The sequence below is a fragment of the Triticum dicoccoides genome, chromosome 7A, assembly GCF_002162155.2.
Source record: "Triticum dicoccoides isolate Atlit2015 ecotype Zavitan chromosome 7A, WEW_v2.0, whole genome shotgun sequence".
NCBI lineage: Eukaryota > Viridiplantae > Streptophyta > Magnoliopsida > Poales > Poaceae > Triticum > Triticum dicoccoides.
The window spans coordinates 678,351,436-678,372,428 of NC_041392.1; the positions used below are offsets into that span (position 1 = coordinate 678,351,436).

The 20,993-nt window shown below is 50.6% G+C and overlaps 3 protein-coding genes and 1 pseudogene across 3 annotated transcripts; 2 read left to right on the plus strand and 2 right to left on the minus strand.

The window, feature by feature from the left end:
* The first annotated feature begins 2,817 nt into the window (after positions 1 to 2,817).
* Positions 2,818 to 4,356, plus strand: LOC119330897 (peroxidase 2-like). The gene is made up of 2 exons (XM_037604025.1): positions 2,818 to 3,224; positions 3,387 to 4,356. Exons 1-2 carry the CDS (start codon positions 2,871 to 2,873, stop codon positions 4,125 to 4,127), a joined length of 1,095 nt encoding a protein of 364 aa, XP_037459922.1. The 5' UTR covers positions 2,818 to 2,870; the 3' UTR covers positions 4,128 to 4,356.
* Positions 4,357 to 7,620: 3,264 nt separating this feature from the next.
* Positions 7,621 to 9,392, minus strand: LOC119330442 (annotated as a pseudogene).
* Positions 9,393 to 9,506: 114 nt separating this feature from the next.
* Positions 9,507 to 12,001, minus strand: LOC119330443 (14 kDa zinc-binding protein-like). Its single transcript, XM_037603548.1, has 6 exons — positions 11,846 to 12,001; positions 11,694 to 11,753; positions 10,380 to 10,466; positions 10,146 to 10,293; positions 9,832 to 9,949; positions 9,507 to 9,724 (listed from the first exon to the last, which is right to left on the minus strand). Exons 1-6 carry the CDS (start codon positions 11,899 to 11,901, stop codon positions 9,657 to 9,659), a joined length of 537 nt encoding a protein of 178 aa, XP_037459445.1. The 5' UTR covers positions 11,902 to 12,001; the 3' UTR covers positions 9,507 to 9,656.
* A 1,891-nt stretch (positions 12,002 to 13,892) lies between these two features.
* On the plus strand, positions 13,893 to 15,543 carry LOC119328333 (GDSL esterase/lipase At1g28600-like). The gene is made up of 4 exons (XM_037601329.1): positions 13,893 to 14,186; positions 14,327 to 14,539; positions 14,648 to 14,796; positions 14,881 to 15,543. Exons 1-4 carry the CDS (start codon positions 13,949 to 13,951, stop codon positions 15,391 to 15,393), a joined length of 1,113 nt encoding a protein of 370 aa, XP_037457226.1. The 5' UTR covers positions 13,893 to 13,948; the 3' UTR covers positions 15,394 to 15,543.
* Positions 15,544 to 20,993: the final 5,450 nt, after the last annotated feature.

Below are 20,993 nucleotides of genomic sequence, written 5' to 3' on the forward strand. Positions count from 1 at the left end.
CCTGCGCGCCCATTCCAGGGCCGCGTCGTCATCGTCGAGCTCCGTCGTCACCGGCGTGGCCGGCTCCTTCTTCACCGGCGCGAGCCCCGGCTCCGTCTTTGGCTTGACGAAGCGCGGAGGAGGAGCCGACGAGTAGGCGCGCCGGCCGCCCTCGTTGATGACGATGTCGGCGCTGCGAGTGCGCCGGCCGAGCGGCGTCTTCGCCGCGGGCTCGGCCTTGACGCCGAGCAGGGCCGGAGTGCCGGAGGAGTGCGATGAAGATCGGGAGGAGGAAGAAGAGGAGGAGGACCCGAACCTCCTTGGCGCCCATGGCCCGACGCGTCGGTGCTGCGCCGGGGCGGCCGCCCTCGCCGGGTATGCCAACGGCGGGTCGTTGCCGCCCTCGAGGTACGTCAGCACGCCCTTGAGTGTGCGGCCGGGGACGCCCCACCACAGGTGGCGCCCCTCGCTGTTCTGCCGGCCGCCGACCACCGGCGCGCCGTTGGTGGACGCCAAGCGCTGCTGCTGGCGGCGCTCGAAATACGCCGCCCAAGCCGCGTGGCTGTCGGCAGCGTACTGGGGGAGGGAGAGTTGGGCGTCGGTGAGGGAGGCGCGCACGACCTCGACTTCCTCGGCGAAGTACTTCGGCTTCGCCATGGCGTCGGGCAACGGGGGAATGGGCACTCCCCCGGCGCTGAGCCTCCACCCCGTCGGCCCAGCGCGCATGTCCGGCGGCGCCGGGATGTTCGCCTGGAACAGGAGCCAGGACTCCTGTTCGCGGAGCGAACGGCGGCCGAAGCCGTTGGCCGCCGCCTCGTCCCCGGGGTAGCGTTCCGCCAAGGCGACGGGCTCGGGAGAGGTAGAGAGATAGAGGGAGGGGCTGAGCGGCGGCGCTCGGGAGAGGTAGGGAGAGGGACGAGCTGGGCGGCGGCGAGGGGCGGGGCTGGTGTGGGCACAGGCGAGTGCAGGCCACCGGCTATATAGCCGCTCCGCACCCGTGTGTTAGCGTGCGAGGGAGGGGAGGCGTCGGCGCGTCGTCCCGTGACGCGCCGCCCGTGAGGAATCAATGGCAAGGCTGACCGGCGGCAACCTTGCCATTGATTCCCCGCGGGAACCGAGGCCGTTGGGAGAAGACGAGGCGCCGTGTCGCTGACGCGGCGGGCCCGTGGCTGTTTCGCGCCAATACAGTTCGCCCCGGCGCCCCCGGGTGCCCCCCAGCACGCGGGTTCGGCCTGGGTCCGCCGGCACTGTTTTCGGCCCAGGCCGACGAAAATCGGGCTCCTGGGGGCGTGACTGGGCCGTTTTTTTTTACACCGGCGCGAAAAAATTGTCTGAGGATGCCTTCCTGGGGCGCGGATGGAGATCCTAAGTAGTTTGGATACCAGACAATAAAGGAGCTGTCAAAAAAACAGAGAACAAAATAGGGCACAGAAATTAGATCATTAGGGAGCTTCATGGATTGAAAAAACGGAGGCTAGCTATGGCCACCGGTTAGCATAAGGGGGTCCTTTTTCATTGGTAGAAGACAAGATTCACTATTGTTTGTCATGGATTTGGAGGAGTAATAAGTTAGTTTTGGAGGTAAAAGAGAGAAGGCAACGGAGGTAGAAGAAGCACAGTACACATTTTTTCCTTTATTTTATTTTATGGTGCGGTACTTAGATCATGGAAGGGAATCTTTTTCAGTCTCTCAGAGGATCATGCATGCATTGGAAGCCAATTTTTTGGCGAAGGATTTCTCCGCCCTCGGCTTCGCCCACGCGTTGACCTAAAATGCACAGGCATGCACGGGCTGGGCTTGGCTAGCCAAATATTAGGTCACCATCCAAACAACGGCTGAAATCTGTCAGCGCACCAATTTTTTTGCAGCAGTGCTATACACGCGATGCACGGCAGACAATTTATGGACGATAGCACATATCAGTGCGTCCATTCATATTATCAAAGTGGAGCGGACGGCAAGATTGACATCGTGCAGCTGTCGTGCATATAGTGCGTCGTTGGTATAGTAGTTTCGATTTTTTTGGTAAGGTTGACTTTGGCTCAAAGCCAAACGCATCCGAATAATGCACAATCGGAACATGGACCTGCATGAACAGCAGCACGCCGAGGCAACTTGTCTATTTATGTCACTAGGTTATCGCTAAGGCTAGTCATAGTGAGAGTAACTTAGTAAGTAATATAGCGCACTTTGAGAAATTTTTGCTTATGTCGCATGTAGTTAATGAGAAGTGGTAACATAATATGTTACTGTAACATAGCGTTTTCAAGACAAGATGAGTCTACAAGCTAATTAATGAAGTCCTCTATGACACTACTACTATATTACTTTGCACTATGAAGATAGTAACTTAGACTATTGTCATATGCATGACACTAGTATAAGTTACTCCCCACTATGACCAGCCTAATGACGCGGTATCCGAGTTTTTTTATGCTGTTTTCGCGTTGCAACTGAAGCTGCAAACGCAGGTTCACCTGCATGCCGGAGTTAATGCGCAGGTTCGCCCGTGATCCAATGCCGGAGTTAATGCATGCCGAAGTCAGCACCTCTCGAGGCGGACCCGCAATCAGTGAGACAAAACGCTTGATCCCACGGCACGACGACAAGATCGAGACATGGCCTCGAACGTCGCCGGTCAGCCGCTTGAGCTGTACCTGTACGCGCGCCCGCTCCGGTGGAAATTGCGTCCATCGCAAATTCGCAACGTGCGCCGCCGACAAAACGCGGCCGCCCATACAAGTCGTTGCCTATTGCCTTCGTCGTCGTCGTCGTCGTCCCGACGACCTATAAATATGCCACCCGGCCGTACCCAGCCGGAGCAAACAACACTCGACGTACACACGGCCATCTATCTTGGTCGTGTTCACCGTCTTGGTCGCGAAAAGAAATGGTGACTAAGCTCGCAGCGCTCATCGTCTTGGCGGCGTTCCTCGGCGGGCCCCCGGCGTGCGAGGGCGACATCATCTGCTTCAACGGCTGGCTGAAGCTACCCATCCAGGACCCGCGGCTCTGTCCTCAGGGCTCCAGGTCCAGGATGAACGGCCGTACGCGAGCGCTGGTGCCGGTGCCTCGTCCCTCGGGGTTAGGGCTCGGCCTCGGCTACTACAACAACAGGAGCTCCAAGTCCTACTGCCCGAGAGCGGAAGGGATCGTGAGGGATGCCGTGAGCAAGGCCGTGGCTGCGCAACCTGGCATTGGCGCGGGCCTCATCCGTCTCTTCTTCCACGACTGCTTCGTTCGGGTACACACACCTCCTCGATTCTAGCTTACTTCCTTCGGCCCAAAATAAGTGTCTCAACTTTCTAATTGAGACGGAGAGGGAGTATATACTAACTGCATTGTTGTTTACGAAGATCAATATGTTCATTACGGAGGTGATGTCTTTCATGTTTATTATATTCAGGGCTGCGACGCTTCCGTCCTCCTCAAGACGACCAACTCCAACAACAGCGACACGGAAATGGAAGGCAACCCGAACAAGAACAGCCTGCGAGGGTTAGAGGTGATCGATGCGGCCAAGGCGAAGATCGAGGCCGCCTGCCCCGGGAGAGTCTCGTGCGCCGACATCGTCGCCTTCGCCGCCCGCGACGCCTCCTCCATCCTCAGCAACCGCAGGATCAACATCCGGATGCCTGGCGGCCGCTACGACGGCCGCGAGTCCTTCGCCGATGAGACCGACCAGCTGCCCGGGCCCTTCTCCGGCGCTACAGTGCTCCTCAACAATTTCAAGGCCAAGGGGCTCACCTCCGACGAAATGGTCACGCTCTCCGGCGCGCACACCATCGGCCGCGCACGCTGCGCGTTCTTCTCCAGCCGCTTCTCTGAAATGGACCCGACATTTGCCGCCAAACTCAGGGCCCAGTGCAACGACGACAACACCAACGTGGACCAAGAACATGTGACCCCCGAAGTCCTGGATAAGCGCTACTACCAGGATGTGATTGACGGAAAAGCGTTGTTCACCTCGGACGCCGTGCTCAACTCGGCCGAAACAATAAAGCAGGTGACAGAAAACGCGAAAAAGGCAGGGGCGTGGGAGAGGAAGTTCGAGAGAGCCATGGAGAATTTGGGGAAAATTGGGGTCAAGACCAAAGCCGACCAAGGCGCAGAGATCAGGAAGGTATGCTGGAGAGTCAACAACTAACGTTGGGTAGGAGTACCTAGTAGAATGCATGGTGGTTAGCTGGCTCCATGGCGGGATTGCCCGATGGAGAAGATGTAACACTTTTCTGTCAATCACTTTTTAACAAGTGTCATTGTTTTCTTTATTTAAATTATTTAGATTTAGATTGCATACCACATGTATCACATGGTTCAATAAGTGTCATTATTGGTTTTGTCAAACTAATACTACTACTGCTACTACTACTCTACATTTGTGTGTAATAAAGGTACACTAAGTATACAAGTAACGGTGTATCTTCACTAATTAAGATACCAAATTGGTCATGGTGGCCAGCAAAGATGTAATCGTGACCTCGCATTTGCTCGCGATTTGTGCACACCAAGGTTTAAAGTTTCGTCAAAATTTCGATGGTGGGCAAAATTTTTGCCTTTAGTTCAAGAAATTTCGGTTGGTTTTAATTTCTATGTAAAGACAAACATGGATCAGATAGAATAAATACGAGTTACAGTAGAACAGATGTACGAAACTTTTCTTGATCAGTAGGTCAAGAGTTCGAATCATGTGCACAAACATTTTGATTAGTTTACTGAGTACTGAATGGTTGATAGATTGTTTTCTATCAGAACTCGTTTACACTTTGTATGCCGAGTACCCCTGAATTTACATCAGCAACGACAGTTCTTCCAATAGTGAGTTATACGTTTACAATAACTGAGGTAGTCCTAGAACGAAATAACAGGAAATACAACACCAGATAAGAGAGTACTATATATCACAGCGTTCACAAGCAAGCCATGTGTTTACAATAAAATACTCCCTCCATTCCATAATACAAGACCATTTTTACAAGCTAACATAGCTTGCAAAATGGTCTAATATTATACGAGGACGGATGGAGTACATGATTTGCCACATCTGAAACCATTCAGCGTGGAATTAATTGCATTAACTTTTAAGGGAAACTACTTGCACACACTAGTTGATCAGAACAGATTAGAAGTAATACGTCGGACAAATGCCACCATTAGGCGGAAAACAGTCATAATTAAGTTTGTACTCCTTCCGTCCGAAAATACTTGTCATCAAAATGGATCAAAAGGGACGTATCTAAAACTAAAATACGTCTAGATACATCCACTTTTGTTTATTTTAATGACAAGTATTTCCGGACGGAGGGAGTACTACTGAATATGAAGTACTAAAACTGGAAGAGTGAACAGGCACTTTAGCGATGCATCAGTTCCCTCTACCACGCATACAAAGGACAATGCTGGTAAGCGCGGAAGGACAGCTTGCCTCCAGATGCTTATACCCCTCCGTTGCCACCACAAAGCGTCAAGGATCACAGGAGTGCTGATGATGAACTCGACACACCTGGCCTTGAGGCGCAAGCAGTTGTGCCGCTCAGCCAATGCCAGAGTCGTCGCCGCAGTGCTGACGGTGATGCCATGGGAGAGCCTGCCCTCGCACATGACTTTGAGCCTGTCTAGCCCGTACCTGTCAGCAGCCGCCAGCAAATGCTGCAGCCTCACGGCCTCCTGCTCGCCGTCAAAGTTCAGGAACTGTGTCCGTGTAGATGAAATGCAGCATGGCTTTTGTCAAATTCAAGTTTCTCGGTTTTCTAGAAACACTTGGACACTTTCCAAGTCAGTCCAGTTACTCCGGCTTTTTTGTGGAGTGCAAAAAAAAAAGCCAAGCTCACTTGTTCCAGAGTTTGTTGTTTATGTTTCTAACGACCAAGCCTTCTTTGACGCTGATGGGCATGGGCAGTCTTTCTCATCTTATTTCACAAGAATAACAGGCAAGTATATTCTAGTTAGCATTTACAAGCAAATGGATCTGGTAACATATCCATCCATTGGCATGGATCCTCAAACAAAGACAAATATATTATGTATGTGATCAACAAATCCTCGCTTCAGATCATCCACCAGAAACATTTTGGTTTCATTGCATCTTTCAAAGACATAGCAACATGTTTGGCAATAATTCTTATCAAACTTATACATACATTCAAAGGATGACATTTAGATTTATCCACATGTCCATAACAGTATATAAATGTTGAACAAGTATTTGAAAAAAGATCATGTATATAAAAAATGTTGAACAAGTACTTGAAAAAATGTTGATCATGTATATAAGAAATAGAATGAAAAACAAAAAGAAAAAAATAAAACCCAAAAAAATTAAAAGAAAAAAGAAAAAATGCAAAAAATAATGAAGAAAAGAATAAGAAACTTACATAAAAAAGGAGAACAAAAGAAACAAAAAAAGATGAAAAAAATAAGAATTAAAAAAGCTAGCGCTTTTCCCTTCAAGTAAGACGCGCCTCCTGTACTACCATTAACGCAAGTGTGGCATTTTATCACTGCGAGCCCTCGTTTCCTTCCTTTTTCTCTCATTTTATTACTACCGCTGGGCCGGCCCATTCTGTACCTGCTTTACGCGAGAGATTCCTTCCATCTCGCGTAAAGCGAGAAATAGTTGCCACGAACAAAGAAGAGCCGCACGGGCTAGAAGACAAAAACTTCCTCTTTTAAATCTCAGCTGGCAATTTTTATGGTTAATGCAAATTAATAATGGATATAAAGGAATGACATATGGAGAACTTAAGAAACCTTCTTCCCTCTAATATTAGGTATAGATATAGATTTTTGGCACACGTTGGATATTTTATCAATACATGATTAACAAGTTTAATAATACATGTTTGGGACGTTTTTTTGAATATTTGTAAAATAGTTTTTTCATAAACACATTGAACATTTTTCTGAATGGGACAAGTCATTATCTTTGAACTGCGAGAACATTGCTGTATTACATGATTTATTTTTATAAAATATCATGAACATACTCTTTAAACACATGAACATTATTAAAATGTTTCCATTTTTTAAATGTAAGAAATATGTTATTAAATTACGTGAACATATTTTCACACTGTATAATTTTTTTTTCTAATTTGTGACAATTTTTATTTTGAAATGCATGAACATTTTTTATTGTTACAAATGAATTTGTTTTTGTGAATAACTGAACATTTTTAATTCTTGCTGTTTGGCCTCAAAACAATTGTTCAGTGTGCAAAATCCTTCAGAGTTATTCTTCCTTATTCTTGAAAAATAGTTTACAGTCTGAATATACCAGCAGAAATCACTGATGTTTGAGGGGGGGACTGCCAACATGAATCTAGCAAGATTTTCACAGAATATGTTTGTCTTCGACCTAATACATGGCGGGATTCGAATATGAATGGAACCATGTAGAACTGCTAACTGCATTTGGAATAGATTGGTCATCAATCATTTTTCTAACTTTGCTCGGTCGATAGTCTTCGAGTCAAATTATACATTACCTGAGTTTGAACAATCAAAAACCTGTTACTATCAGACTATGAAACCGTTCTCACCAAGCCTTATCCAATTCCAAAGGAACCAAACAAGCAGCTGCAGTCTTATATGCAAAAACGAAGGGGCACATTCACGGGGATAACAAAACAAGCCTGGCATTAGATGATTTTGCACACATCAAGCATTTAGCATGAACTCAAATCCACCAAATATAAGGAGCAAATGCAGGCGCATGGTAGTTGCTCGGAAAATAAATAGAAGTAGGATAGAGGCAAAAGGTACACATAATTAAAGTTCTAGTAAATCGTGCATCCAAAGGAAGTGACAAAATGCATCGACTGAATATTGGAACTTAAGCACCTACAGCTTCGTTTTCAGTGGCTTCTCCCACGCACAGAGAGGACAATGCTAGTAAGCACTGAAGGGCAGCTTGCCTCCAGATGCTTATACCCCTCCGTCGCCACCACGGCATTGAGGATCGCAGGAGTGCTGATGATGAACTCGACACACTTGGCCTTGAGGTGCGTGCAGTTGTGCTGCTCAGCCAAAGCCAAAGTCGTCGCCGCTGTGTCGACCGTGATGCCACCGGAGAGCTTGCCCTCGCAGATCACTTTGAGCCTATCCAGCTCATACCTGTCAGCAGCCACAAGAAGATGCCGAGCCATCGTTGCCGCGGCCTCCAGTTCCTGATCAAGTTCAGGCATCATGTCGGTGTATATGAAGTGCCGCATGGCTTTGAAGGCTGAAGCCTCCATGTCCTCAATCACAATGCGTTGAGCGCTCATCTCCCTCATGTGCCCAAAGAACTCGGCCATGAGAACAGGGGACCTTGCAGCAAGTATGTTCTTGTGAGCAAGGAAGGACTCACAGAGACAAGGAATGTGACGTCCGCTCCCTTCTCGCTCTTGCGGAGATCACCAAGGTGCTTGTGCAGGTTGGAGGCCGGCACGGGCACCGTGGTTTCAATATCCATCTGTTCCTTCATAACTGTGATGCTGCACTGCACAGCCAAGTAATCGTCCATGGGACAGGTCGGCGGCCGTAGAAGTGATCTTTTGACGAGCAGGACTCCACCGGAGCAGTCTTTGTGGCACTTAAAACATGCGACACACTCATTTCGCCTGGTCTTTGGTACGGTATCTCCGGGTGCACCAGGAGACAGCTTAGGTCGGCCTTCACAGCGCGTGTGGGGGCTTCACTGAGGAACATAAGCCTGGACTCAACAAAACTATTGGCTTCACTGAGGAACATAAGCCTGGACTCGACAAAACTATTGCCATACCAACGTGGATAGCAGTGGATCTCCCACTCGTATCCATCGAAGTCCCACCTGGATTTGATGCACTCCGTGTCGCCTATGGTCGAGGACACCAAGCTGAAATCATTGATCCTGAACTCCTACCCGACGTGAGGTCCTTTGGCATGGCCAAGGCTGTTGGGGAAGTGGAGGTTGGAGAGACAGAAGTGGAGGTTGGGGGTGAGAAGATGATGGATTTGATACAGAAGGGCAGGGCAATTTATACAGCAGGGGTTGCAATTAAAAGCAGCAAGGTGGTGACTCCTCGGGTGGAGGCGCCGGCATGCATGGGCGTTGGAAGTTGAAAACGCAAGTGATCAATCAATGCAGGATATGAACCAGAAGGGTTTGCTGGGGAAAAGCACAACTGCACAAGTACTAGGATGTTCCTGGTTCTACCTAGACGTTGACGTTAATATTGATGGGTTTCACTAGTATAGCTGACTCCCTCTGTGTACTTTCACTGACGGGGCAAAACCAGGAGTACAGTCCAACAAACAGAGGCAGGAAAAATGATCCTGTAGACTATAATGGCTTGTGAGAGCGCATCAGGACGAACGAACATGTAATGCACAAGCTCGGATTCAACAGAAAAAGGAAGACTCCGTGCACTGTCTTTCTATAACTGAAAAATTGCTGCCGCTTTTCCGAATTCTTAGCAGGCGCATAATCGCATGGTTTTACTTTACCCTCTAAAAAGCAAAGCGCCCGGGGATATGCATCTCTGTTAGTAATCGTCTGGCAGACTCAAGTCCAAAGATGGTAATATCATAAAACCGTTTAGAAAGAAGCAGGTGAAAAGTACATCCACTTTTGAGAAACAGTCAGACAAAGTAATTCAAGAGTAGTCTGCAATGGATCATACAGAAGAAGAAAAGGCGTACACTGTTCCTAAACTTAACCAGGAGGCCATTTCATCTGCCTTCCACCGAGTACATGCACGTGCAGATGATACACTGATTGACCTGTGAGCAAAACAGTGGGCAGCATTAGCATAGATGCTGAAAAATACCGTGATGAGAGGAGCAGAAAGAATTATTGGGGGTAAGATCTGCAGCATGAGCTTGCTTACATCCTTCTGCTCCGTTGTTTATGACGACGCGGAATCCATCTGCTACGCCTTCCTTCTCAGCCACTACCTTCGCAGCGTAAAGCAGCTGCCCCAAAATTTCAGCATGCCTTGGTTCAGCCTACATGCATGTACTTTGTATAAATAAGGTGGCATACTGGAGATGGAGGACTACTCAGGTTAAAATTACTAAGCTTGGTCAAAGAGTCAGCTGGAAGGGCATTAACATGTACTAAGATAAATCTTGCCATAACATAGCATTTTACATGTTAATCTTCTTGTCTGCACATAGCTCATAAGTAAGCAGCAGAACCTACCTTGTCAAGTCCAGTTAGCCTATCTCTTAGTTTTGGGATGACTAAAACATGGACAGGAGCTTGTGGATTGATATCTCTAAATGCCAAGACTTTCTCATCCTCATAGACAATGCTTGAAGGGATTTCCTTTGCAATGATCTTGTCAAAACTAACAGAAATGAACAAAGGAGAATATTCAGAGCCACCGAAAAATATTAGAAAGGAGTAAAATGGGCAAGCTTATCGGAGATTTACATGGTCGGTCCTCCAGTATCAGCAGTCGCTGCCGCTGTTTTGGCAGCAGCCTCTTCATTTGTTGATGAAGCAATATGGCGCGCAAATCTAGTGTAGCCGGGAATTTATAAAAGACAATATTAGTTAAGGACCATACACTACACAGGTCTGGTCCTCCTTGGGACTGCCGGCTCCGACCTCCCTTGATGCTCTGCTACAACACCCAACGATTCAGGGCCTCAACCCCAATATCTGGCCTTCGGTGGCGCTGACCATCTCTTGGAAACTATGGGACTCGAGAAACGCTCTCGTCTTCAGAAACGAGGATCACTCCCACAGAACCACGATACGAAACATTGTTGCTGATTTCTCTCTATGGGTTTTTCGGTTCAAAAAGGAAGCAGACAATACCTCCGCTAGGCAATGGCTTCACTTTCTCTCTTCAGCTGTACCCTAATGCTCTTGTTGTAACCGAACTGCTGCTGTAATTCTCGACTCCTCTTTTGAGTGGTAATATATTCAGGTGGGGAAGCTCTCCCCCCCGGTGACCGTTCAAAAAAAAAAGATATAGACTTAAAATATACTCCCTCCGTTCCTAAATATAAGTCTTTTTAGAGATTTCAATATGGGCAAGTTAAAGCAAGTTCAGACAAATTTCAGGTAATTACAGATTGCTTGTGTGTGGAATAAAATTTCACAGGATAAGGTGCAAAGGGACTGTTATGAACGATATTGGATTAATTCCCATATGTGTATGGGCAGTGGTGAATTCTGAACTGAAATTTTAATTACTAGTATATCATGATTAATTGGGATTCAGTAATGGCCTTCTGTGAGAAAGGATCAGCGATGGCCCGTTGTTCCTTGTTGCTTACACAAGAGTGAACAACTTCAAATGCATCTTCAGGGATACTCTGTTGACTTTCTATTCTGACCAAGGTGTTAACCAATTCTAAGTTCCTAAGAAAAAAGCCTATACCGGAAATTTTCAGGGGATGAAATTCATCTTGGGCGGGTCTTCGCGGCTCACTAAGTCGATAACTGCAGAAATGTTCTATTTCTATGCATCTGGGAGTTGCTCTAGACACGATCAAGTTCTAAATCCGTTGAATGTGGCATTGAGATTCTCCAACATTTTCAACTATGTCTGAATTATTTCAAGCAGGTACATGCTTCAGACGCCAGTAATCACTAAAAATCAGAAGAAACAGCAACGTCGCACAAAACTACCCCTAGCACTACCACCTATGAGACCTAACCCTGACCCAAATCCCCGATTGAATTACACGGGATTCGCGGGGCCAGTAAGATCTGAGATACAAGAAGACACCTCACCTTCGGGGAGCGAAGTCGCGGGAGACCCGGAGCGCGTGCGGCCGCAGCAGGGGGGAGCGCCTGCGACAACAGGGAGGAGAGGGCGTTCGATTGGACTGGACAGGATGCGATATCTGCTCGACTGGACTGAAGGGGGCGCAGCTAGAGCTTACCGGAGGAGGGAGGAAGTGGCCGCCGCCAGCGTCGCCGCCGCGGCCGTGGCCGCCATTGGAGACAGGGTTGGGAGTGAAAAGGCTGCGGCCGTGCGCGTGCGGGGATGCTGTTGCGCTGGGGGCTGGGGTGTATCGGTGCTATCGGCCGCCCGATGGAACGTTGACGGTCCAGATGGAGCGTGATGTCCGTCGTGCACTAAAAATGGGATTTCTGTTTTTCCTCTTCTGAACTTAAATAGTTCATTCATTTGGTCCAAGATAAATGAGCCGTGCGTGTAGCAAAAGATCAGAGGATACTTAGACACACAATCAAACATTGTGTTTGTACTAATGCTCAAAAGAAAAAAACATCATCATGGTTAAGATCTTGTCCAACCACCTTTGATAGCTATAGATCACAAAGGCATGTGTTGCCGCGCCCGCCCATCTTGAGTATAAAACTTGCACAGTTAAAATCTCCCATAAGATTTAGACAATTTGAATTACAATGGATCGATGTAGGTTGTGGTACATATTTAATTCAGAACAAATGCACTCATATGAATAGTTCCTTTTTACATTTTCTATACACCACATTCATGAAAAGATGCAAAACAAATGGGTGGAGCCAAAAAGAAATAAGATGATATCCTCTAAAGGCTAGCATCTTCTACAGCCGCACAAAATTCAGTTGTAATAGGAATGTCATACATGGGGTGGCTATCTCGTCAAGTTTTAAGCTTCGACGATTCGCTGGCCGACACCGGGAACAACGGGGTTGCGAGCGTGCCGCCGTACGGCGAGACCTTCTTCCTCCCTCTATCGCACACACAGATAAGGCGATGTTTTTAAACTACGTCACGGAAAGGGAGTAAAAACCGTTTGTATAAGATCCGCCTGCACTAGTGACTTCATCATTTTGTCAGACTCCTCGATGATGAAAAGACGCTGTAGTCTTCCTATGAAATGGATATACCGAAGAACCTTTACGGGGATGGCTATCTGCTTCTTCTGACCATCAGTAATGTCCACCTCAAGATACCTAGAGAAACTGCACTCCCTATAGTACTTATCATTCACATACTCGTTTTTAAACAAAAGACAACTCTTTGAACAAACATGTATCTTCTCATAATCCATAGAGAGCATCTTTGTGATTTTCCACGTCTCGTACAACGCTAGTAAGGTTTTCTGCACTAATGAGATGTGAAAATATTGAGATCGAATTAGAGTTATGTCTTGCTCACCTCGATCGATATGACAACGACGACCGACGGCGGGATGGCGGCGATAGGATGGCAACGGGAGAGGCGAAGAGGGCTACGACGGCGGCGGCGAGCTCGATTTGCGGCGGCCGGGATTTGAAGACCAAAGGGTTGGGGCGCCCGTCGCTTATAAAGCCGAATCTAAGTCGAGTGCCAAATCACGGGTACTTATATGGGAGACGATGGGTTTCCGTGATTAAAAAAAAGAATTCGTAAATCGTAAATGTAAGCCCAGTACCTTGGGAGCATACTCGGGTTATTCCCAAATGCGGTTAAGCCGGCCGACGGCAGCCCCGCGGCGAGCAGATTTAGCTGAGGCCCCTGTAAGCCGAGTGTTTTCTAATAGTATGCCGGATCTTTTATGTATGCCGAGAACCTTTTCAACAGCCTCTTAACTTACATTTTATTACGCCGAGGATGCAATTTTTACCATGCGTTTGGCGGATGTTACTCGGCTTCCTTTGATATAGACCGAGTACCTATATTTTGACACTCGGCTTACATTAAGATACTAGACAATATGTGATTTTTCTATAGAGTTGGTTTCTTTCAATTATCCAAGAAGTATATTAATCGCCGCAGCTCACTTATTTATGCACAGATGATTGGATCTCGATCTTGATAATGGAAATTGTCCCCCGGCTCGTGTGCGGCGTGTTATTTCTATATTACTCCAAACATGAGTAGATCATTATCGAGCGCTGTCTTCCAGCCTCTCTTTTTTCTTCCTTGGTGATGGTTGGAGGTACTACTAGTGCTACAAATAGTAGATGGACCTTGCTCACAAACCACGCAGCTCTCACAACTAATACTAGTATTACGAAGTCAGAACTCAGAGCACACTTGGTCGAGAGGGACGATGGCGCCCCTAGCTTCACGTCTCTTCCTAGTGGTGCTGGCGCTTGTTCGGGCCTTCTCCGCTGCCGCGAAGCCGCACTACACCGGCGTTTTAAGCTTCGGCGACTCGCTCGCCGACACCGGGAACGAGCTCGCGCGCACCGGCGGCGGGCTTGCCAGCGTGCCGCCGTACGGCGAGACCTTCTTCGGGCACCCCACCGGCCGTGCGTCCGACGGCCGGGTCGTCCTCGACTTCATAGGTGATGAGATGCCCGATGATCTACGTTCTAATTCATCATGCGGGAGTAATGCTTTGGAGAGACCACTCATGCATACGTGTACCTTGTTCTGAGTACTAATCAATGTTAATTCTCATTGGTTTTGTTGTACGTACGTGCAGTTGAGGCGCTGGGGATGCCATCGCCGAAGCCGTATTTCGCCGGCAAGACCGCGGCGGACTTCCGGCGGGGCGTCAACTTCGCGTACGGTGGGTCGACGGCGCTTGGCCCGGAGTTCTTCCTGAGCAGAGGGCTTAGGTCGTTCGTGCCCGTCTCGCTCGCAAACCAGACCGCCTGGTTCAAGAATGTTGTACAGCTAGCCGGCTCAGAACAAGGTACACGTATGCATGAGTGGTCTCTCCAAAGCATCACTCCCGCATGATGGCTTGTAATAGTCAAATAACCTGCTGGCCGGTCTGACTCACGTCCAAACCAATTCACAGAGCAGAGGAAGCTGACGGCGACGATGCTGGTCATGATGGGAGAAATGGGAATCAACGACTACCTCGTCGCCATCACCGGAAAGCTCAGCGACGGTGAGATCCGGACCTTCGTGCCGCACATCGTCCGCGCCATCCGTGATGTCGTGACCGTAAGTAGTGAATATTTCTTCTTGCTTTTCCAACATACTATATATGTAGAGTAGAGTAGTGACTCACAACTACGTACTATGCAGGATGTGATCGGTGCGGGAGCAAAAACGGTGGTGGTCCGGGGGATGATACCGCTGGGTTGCCAACCGCAGATGCTAGCCCTCTTCGAGGGCACCGGCGCCGCCTACAGCCGTGCGACCGGCTGCCTGACGCGGCTCAACGACCTCGCCAGGCTGCACAACCGCGCGCTGATGCGCATGGTCCTTGACCTCCGGCGTGCCCACCGCGGCACGGCCATCCTCTACGCGGACCAGTACGACCCCGTCGCCGCCATCGTCCTCTCGCCCCGCAAGTACGGGTTCGGGGACAGGCCGCTGGCGGCGTGCTGCGGGGGGAGCGGCACCTACAACTTCGACTCCAACTACGCCACCTTCTGCGGCGTGGCCGGGGCGACGACGTGCACCAACCCCTCCAAATACGTCTCGTGGGACGGGATACACATGACCGACGCCGCTAACCGGCATGTCGCCGGCGCCGTGCTCAGGTCCACCATGTTGCGCCAAACGCCACCTACGGCAGACCTCGCCTCCAGCTAGCTATATTATGTTGGCAATGCCCTTGCTCGGTGTATGTTATGGGAATTGCACGATGTATTGCTCTTCGTGCATAGGCACGTATATATATAATGTACAAAGGTGGGTCATGTACCTCAATTATATAAGAAACTAGGAGGCAGACCCAATACACAATATGCACATAACACATGTACTCAACACCCCCCTGCAGTCGAAGCGGCACCGCGGTTGACGCAAAGACTGGACCGAAACTCCTCAAATGACGCCGTAGGCAAGCCCTTGGTCATGATATCGGCAAATTATTGGGAAGTAGGGACGTGTAAAACACGAATATGGCCAAGGGCCACCTGTTCCCGAACAAAATGAATATCCAACTCAATATGCTTGGTCCGTCGATGATGCACCGGGTTAGCGGAGAGGTAGACCGCCGAGACGTTGTCGCAGTAAACCACTGTGGCACGGTCAACAGGACAAGAGAGCTCCTGAAGCAGCTGGCAAAGCCACCAACACTCAGCGACTGCATTGGCCACAACACGATATTCAGCCTCAGCACTGGAACGAGAGACCGTAGGCTGCCGCTTGGACGATCATGAGATAAGGGAGGGTCCAAGGTAGACACAATAGCCCGAAGTGGAGCGACGAGTGTCAGGGCAGTCTGCCCAGTCTGCATCGGAGTAGGCGGTGAGGGCGGTGTCAGCGAAGGCGTGAAGCGTGACGCCAAGATCCATAGTGCCACAGATATAGCGGAGAATCCGCTTGACGGCAGCCCAGTGAACGCCTCGAGGAGCATGCATATGAAGACACACCTGCTGCACGGCATATTGGATCTCCGGTCGAGTCAGAGTGAGGTACTGGAGAGCACCAACGATAGACCGATAGAAAGCAACATCCGAAGCAGGAGAACCATCCGTGGCAGAAAGCTTGGCCTTCGTATCAATAGGCGTAGCGGCGGGCTTGTAGTTAAGCATGCCGGCGCGCTCCAGGAGCTCGTGAGCGTACTTCCGCTAATGAAGGAAGAAGCCATCCGGACGGCGCACCACCTCGACACCGAGGAAGTGGTGCAAAGGACCCAAGTCCTTAATGGCGAACTCAGAGCGAAGACGAGTCGTGAGCTGACTGAGAAGACCAGCTGTACATGCCGTCAGGATGATATCGTCGACATAGAGCAGCAAGTAGGCCGTGTCAGAGCCCTGATGATAGACGAAAAGCGAGGCGTCCGAGCGGGTAGAGCGGAACCCAAGCTGGTGGAGAAACGTCGCGATGCGCTGGTACCAAGCGTGCGGAGCCTGCTTGAGCCCGTACAAGGACCGCGAAAGCAGGCACGCGTGGTCGGGAAGCGCCAGGTCAACAAACCCGGTGGGCTGCTGACAGAAGACCTGCTCCTCGAGGTGACCACGGAGGAAGGCGTTGGAGACGTCCATCTGGTGCACCGACCAAGCACGGGAGACCGCAAGGTGGAGAATCGTGCGTATCGTGCCGGGCTTGACGACCGGAGCGAAGGTGTCGGTGAAGTCGATGCCAGCATGCTGCCGAAAGCTACGAACGACCCAACGCGCTTTGTAGCGATCAAGGGTACCATCAGGACGGAGCTTGTGTTTAAAGACCCACTTCCCAGTAATCACGTTGGCGTGCCAGGGACGGGGAACAAGCTGCCACGTCCGGTTGTGCAACAGGGCGTCAAACTCCTCTTGCATCGCAGTCATCCAGAGCGGGTCATGAAGAGAGGCTCGAACGGAGGATGGCAACGGCGAGGGCTCAGAGGTGGACGCCGCATGGACGTAGTCATCCGAGGCGTTGCGCGAGCTCGGGCGAAAACCACCCGTACGGGCACGGGTGACCGGACCAGCCACAGGCGCCGGGGCGCCCAGGGGGCCACGGGTGCCGGGGGCGACGAGGGCGCCGAGGGTGCCGCGGGCGCCGAGGGGGGCACGGGGGCCGCGGACGCCAATGTCGGGGGCGCCGGAGGCGCCAGCGCCACGGCTGGAGGAGGCGCCACATGCGGGAGGCGCACCTCAAAGCCAGGGACGGGCCAAGAGAGGCGCGTGAGCGCCCTGGGAGAGGCGTCGAGGAGCCCGCGTCACCGGTGGCGGGAGGAACAATCGGGGGTACCTGGTGAAACGGAAACACATGCTCATCAAAGTAAACGTGCCGGGAAGTGAACACACAGTGGGAGACGGTATCGTAGCAACGATAGCCCTTGGAGTTGGAGGGGTAGCCGATGAAGATGCAAGCGATAGAGCGAGATGCGAGTTTGTGAGGAGCGGAGTCGGCAGTGTTAGGATAGCAACGGCACCCGAAAATACGCAAGCCATCATAAGATGGAGGTGTACCGAAGAGAAGATGGTGAGGTGCATAGTTCTACCATGGGCGGCAAGGGCGAAGGTTAAGGAGAAGAGAAGAAGTAGAGAGTGCGACCGGCCAGAAACGAGGCGGCACGTTAGCATGGAACAGGAGCGTGCGAGAGCAGTCGTCCAGAGTGCGAAGTGTTGGGGAACGTTGCAGAAAACAAAAATTTTCCTACGGTTTCACCAATGTGACGCCCCCGATTTGACCGTACACTAATCATACACGTAAACGTGTACGATCAAGATCAGGGACCCACGGGAAGATATCACAACACAACTCTACAAATAAAATAAGTCATACAAGCATCATATTACAAGCCAGGGGCCTCGAGGGCTCGAATACAAGAGCTCGATCATAGACGAGTCAGCGGAAGCAACAATATCTGAGTACAGACATAAGTTAAACAAGTTTGCCTTAAGAAGGCTAGCACAAACTGGGATACAGATCAGAAGAGGCGCAGGCCTCCTGCCTGGGATCCTCCTAAACTACTCCTGGTCGTCGTCAGCGGGCAGCATGTAGTAGTAGGCACCTCCGGTGTAGTAGGAGTCGTCGTCGAAGGTGGCGTCTGGCTCCTGGGCTCCAACATCTGGTTGCGACAACCAGGTAGAAGGGATAGGGGGAAAAGAGGGAGAAAGCAACCGTGAGTACTCATCCAAAGTACTCGCAAGCAAGGAGCTATACTACATATGTATGCATTAGTATCAACTGGAATAAGGCTATTATATGTGGACTGAACTGCAGAAAGCCGGGATAAGGGGGATAGCTAGTCCTTTCGAAGACTACGCTTCTAGCAGCCTCCGCCTTGCAGCATGTAGAAGAGAGTAGACTGAAGTCCTCCAAGTAGCATCGCATAGCATAATCCTAACCGATGATCCTCCCCTCGTCGCCCTGTGAGAGAGCGATCACCGGTTGTATCTGGCACTTGGAAGGGTGTGTTTTATTTAGTATCTGGTTCTAGTTGTCATAAGGTCAAGGTACAACTCCAAGTCGTCCTGTTACCGAAGATCACGGCTATTCGAATAGATTAACTTCGCTGCAGGGGTGCACCACATAACCCAACACGCTCGATCCCATTTGGCCGGACACACTTTTCTGAGTCATGCCCGGCCTCGGAAGATCAACACGTCGCAGCCCCACCTATGCACAACAGAGAGGCCAGCACGCCGGTCTAAACCTAAGCGCACAGGGGTCTGGGCCCATCGCCTATAGCACACCTGCACGTTGCGTACGCGGCCGGAGAGCAGACCTAGCAACCTCCATTACAAAGGAAGTCACGTTACGCGGTCCAACCCGGCGCGCGCCGCTCAGTCGCTGGCGTCACGAAGAGCTTCGGCTGATACCACGATGTCGAGTGCCCATAACTGTCCCCGCGTAGATGGTTAGTGCGTATAGGCCAGTAGCCACACTCAGATCAAATACCAAGATCTCGTTAAACGTGTTAAGTATCCGCGAACATCGACCAGGGCCAGGCCGACCTCTCTCCTAGGTGGTCTCAACCTGCCCTGTCGCTCCGCCTCAAAGTAACCATCGGGGGCCGTCGGGAACCCAGGCCCACCTCTACCGGGATGGAGCCACCTGCCCCTTCAGCCCCCATCTCCGAACAATATCACAGGTAATGTAACTGTGTAAAGTATATCGTATTTGCCCGTGATCACCTCCCGAAGTGATCACGGCCCAGTAGTATAGCATGGCAGACGGACAAGAGTGTAGGGCCACTGATGGAACACTAGCATCCTATACTAAGCAGTAGGATAGCAGGTAATGGTAATAACAGTAGTAGCAAGGACAGGCTATGCATCAGGATAGGAATAACGGAAAGCAGTAACATGCTACACTACTCTAATGCAAGCAGTATAGAGAAAAGAGTAGGCGATATCTGGTGATCAAAGGGGGGGCTTGCCTGGTTGCTCTGGCAAGAGAGAGGGGTCGTCAACACCGTAGTCGTACTGGGTAGCAGCGGCGTCGGTCTCGATGTCTAGCGAGAGAAGAGGGGGAAGAAACAACAAATATAATGCAAACAAATGCATGACGATGCATGACATGACAAAGCGTGATGCTAGGTGCGCCCTAACGCGGCACGAGGTGGTACCGGTGAAGGGGGGAACATCCGGGAAATTATTCCCGGTGTTTCGCATTTTTGGGCAAAGGAGCCGGAGTGGGGGAAAGTTGCGTGTTTGCTATGGTAGGATGCGTGGCGGATGAACGGGCTGCGTATTCGAATTCGTCTCGTCGTTCTGAGCAACTTTCATGTACAAAGTATTTTCATCCGAATTACGGATTAAAAGATATGATTTTCTAAAGATTTAAATCATTTTCTGATTTTAATTATATATTTAATTCCAACATTATCCAAAACAGTGTGTGATGATGTAGGCATGACATCAGAGTGATGTCAGCAGTCAACTGTGCAGTTGACTGGGTCAACTATGTGTGGGTCCCGCATGTCATTGACTGATTAGGCTAATCAGGGGTTAATTAAGTTAACTAGTAATTAGGTTAATCTAATCAAGATTAATTAATTTAATTTAATTAATTCTTTAATTAATTAATTAATTAATTAATTTAATAATTATTATTTATTATTATTATTATTATTATTATTATTATTATTAATTCTTTCTTTTTTTATTAAAACATTCTGGGCATGGGGCCCATCTGTCATAGGCCCCAGGGGGCCAAACCGGAACGGGCGCTACTGGTAACGGGCGCAGGGGCGCCCGACAGGGGCCAACCCGGGCGCTAGCCTCGGGCGAGACCAGCGGCGCGACAGGGCCAGCCCGGCCGCCGGCGGTGAGGCGGGGAGGGGCGTGGGGCGAGGTCGGGCCGCAGCGACTGCGGGAATCCAGGGGCGCGGGCACCGGACACAGCCGCGGGGGCGACGGCCACGGCGCGAGCGGCCAGGGGTGGTCGCGGGGTGGAGTGGGCTCGGCCTGGCGCGCACGCAGGCGGCCAGGTATGCGGGCGCCGGCAGGGGGGGCGAGGCCGCGGGCGGCTGCGGGTGTTGGGCGCCGGGTGCAGGGCGGCGCGAGGGCAGAGGCACGCGGGGCAATGGCCAGTGCGGGGGCCGCGGTGAGCGCGGTGGTTGGCCGGGACGGCAGGGGCGAACGGGGCACCGGTCCAGGCACGGTGAGCGTACGCGGTGAGGGAGACGGTTAGGGGACGGGGGCGTCCAGGACTTGCGCGGGGGCGACGGAGCACGACCGGGCGCGTGAGGCACGGGGTGCGCGCGGTTGCGAGAGGAAAGGAGGCCGAGGGCCTCACCGGGGTGCGTAGGG

Excerpts from the sequence above, each read along its gene's own strand:
- LOC119330443 (XM_037603548.1), bottom strand. The coding sequence starts at position 11,901 with ATGGCGGCCACGGCCGCGGCGGCGACGCTGGCGGCGGCCACTTCCTCC. Across the intron at positions 11,754-11,845 it reads GCCACTTCCTCCCTCCTCCG|GCGCTCCCCCCTGCTGCGGC; the intron begins GTAAGCTCTAGC and ends CTGTTGTCGCAG. Across the intron at positions 9,950-10,145 it reads GGCTAACTGGACTTGACAAG|GCTGAACCAAGGCATGCTGA; the intron begins GTAGGTTCTGCT and ends ACATGCATGTAG.
- LOC119328333 (XM_037601329.1), top strand. The coding sequence starts at position 13,949 with ATGGCGCCCCTAGCTTCACGTCTCTTCCTAGTGGTGCTGGCGCTTGTT. Across the intron at positions 14,187-14,326 it reads GGTCGTCCTCGACTTCATAG|TTGAGGCGCTGGGGATGCCA; the intron begins GTGATGAGATGC and ends ACGTACGTGCAG. Across the intron at positions 14,797-14,880 it reads CCATCCGTGATGTCGTGACC|GATGTGATCGGTGCGGGAGC; the intron begins GTAAGTAGTGAA and ends CGTACTATGCAG.
- LOC119330897 (XM_037604025.1), top strand. The coding sequence starts at position 2,871 with ATGGTGACTAAGCTCGCAGCGCTCATCGTCTTGGCGGCGTTCCTCGGC. Across the intron at positions 3,225-3,386 it reads TCCACGACTGCTTCGTTCGG|GGCTGCGACGCTTCCGTCCT; the intron begins GTACACACACCT and ends TATTATATTCAG.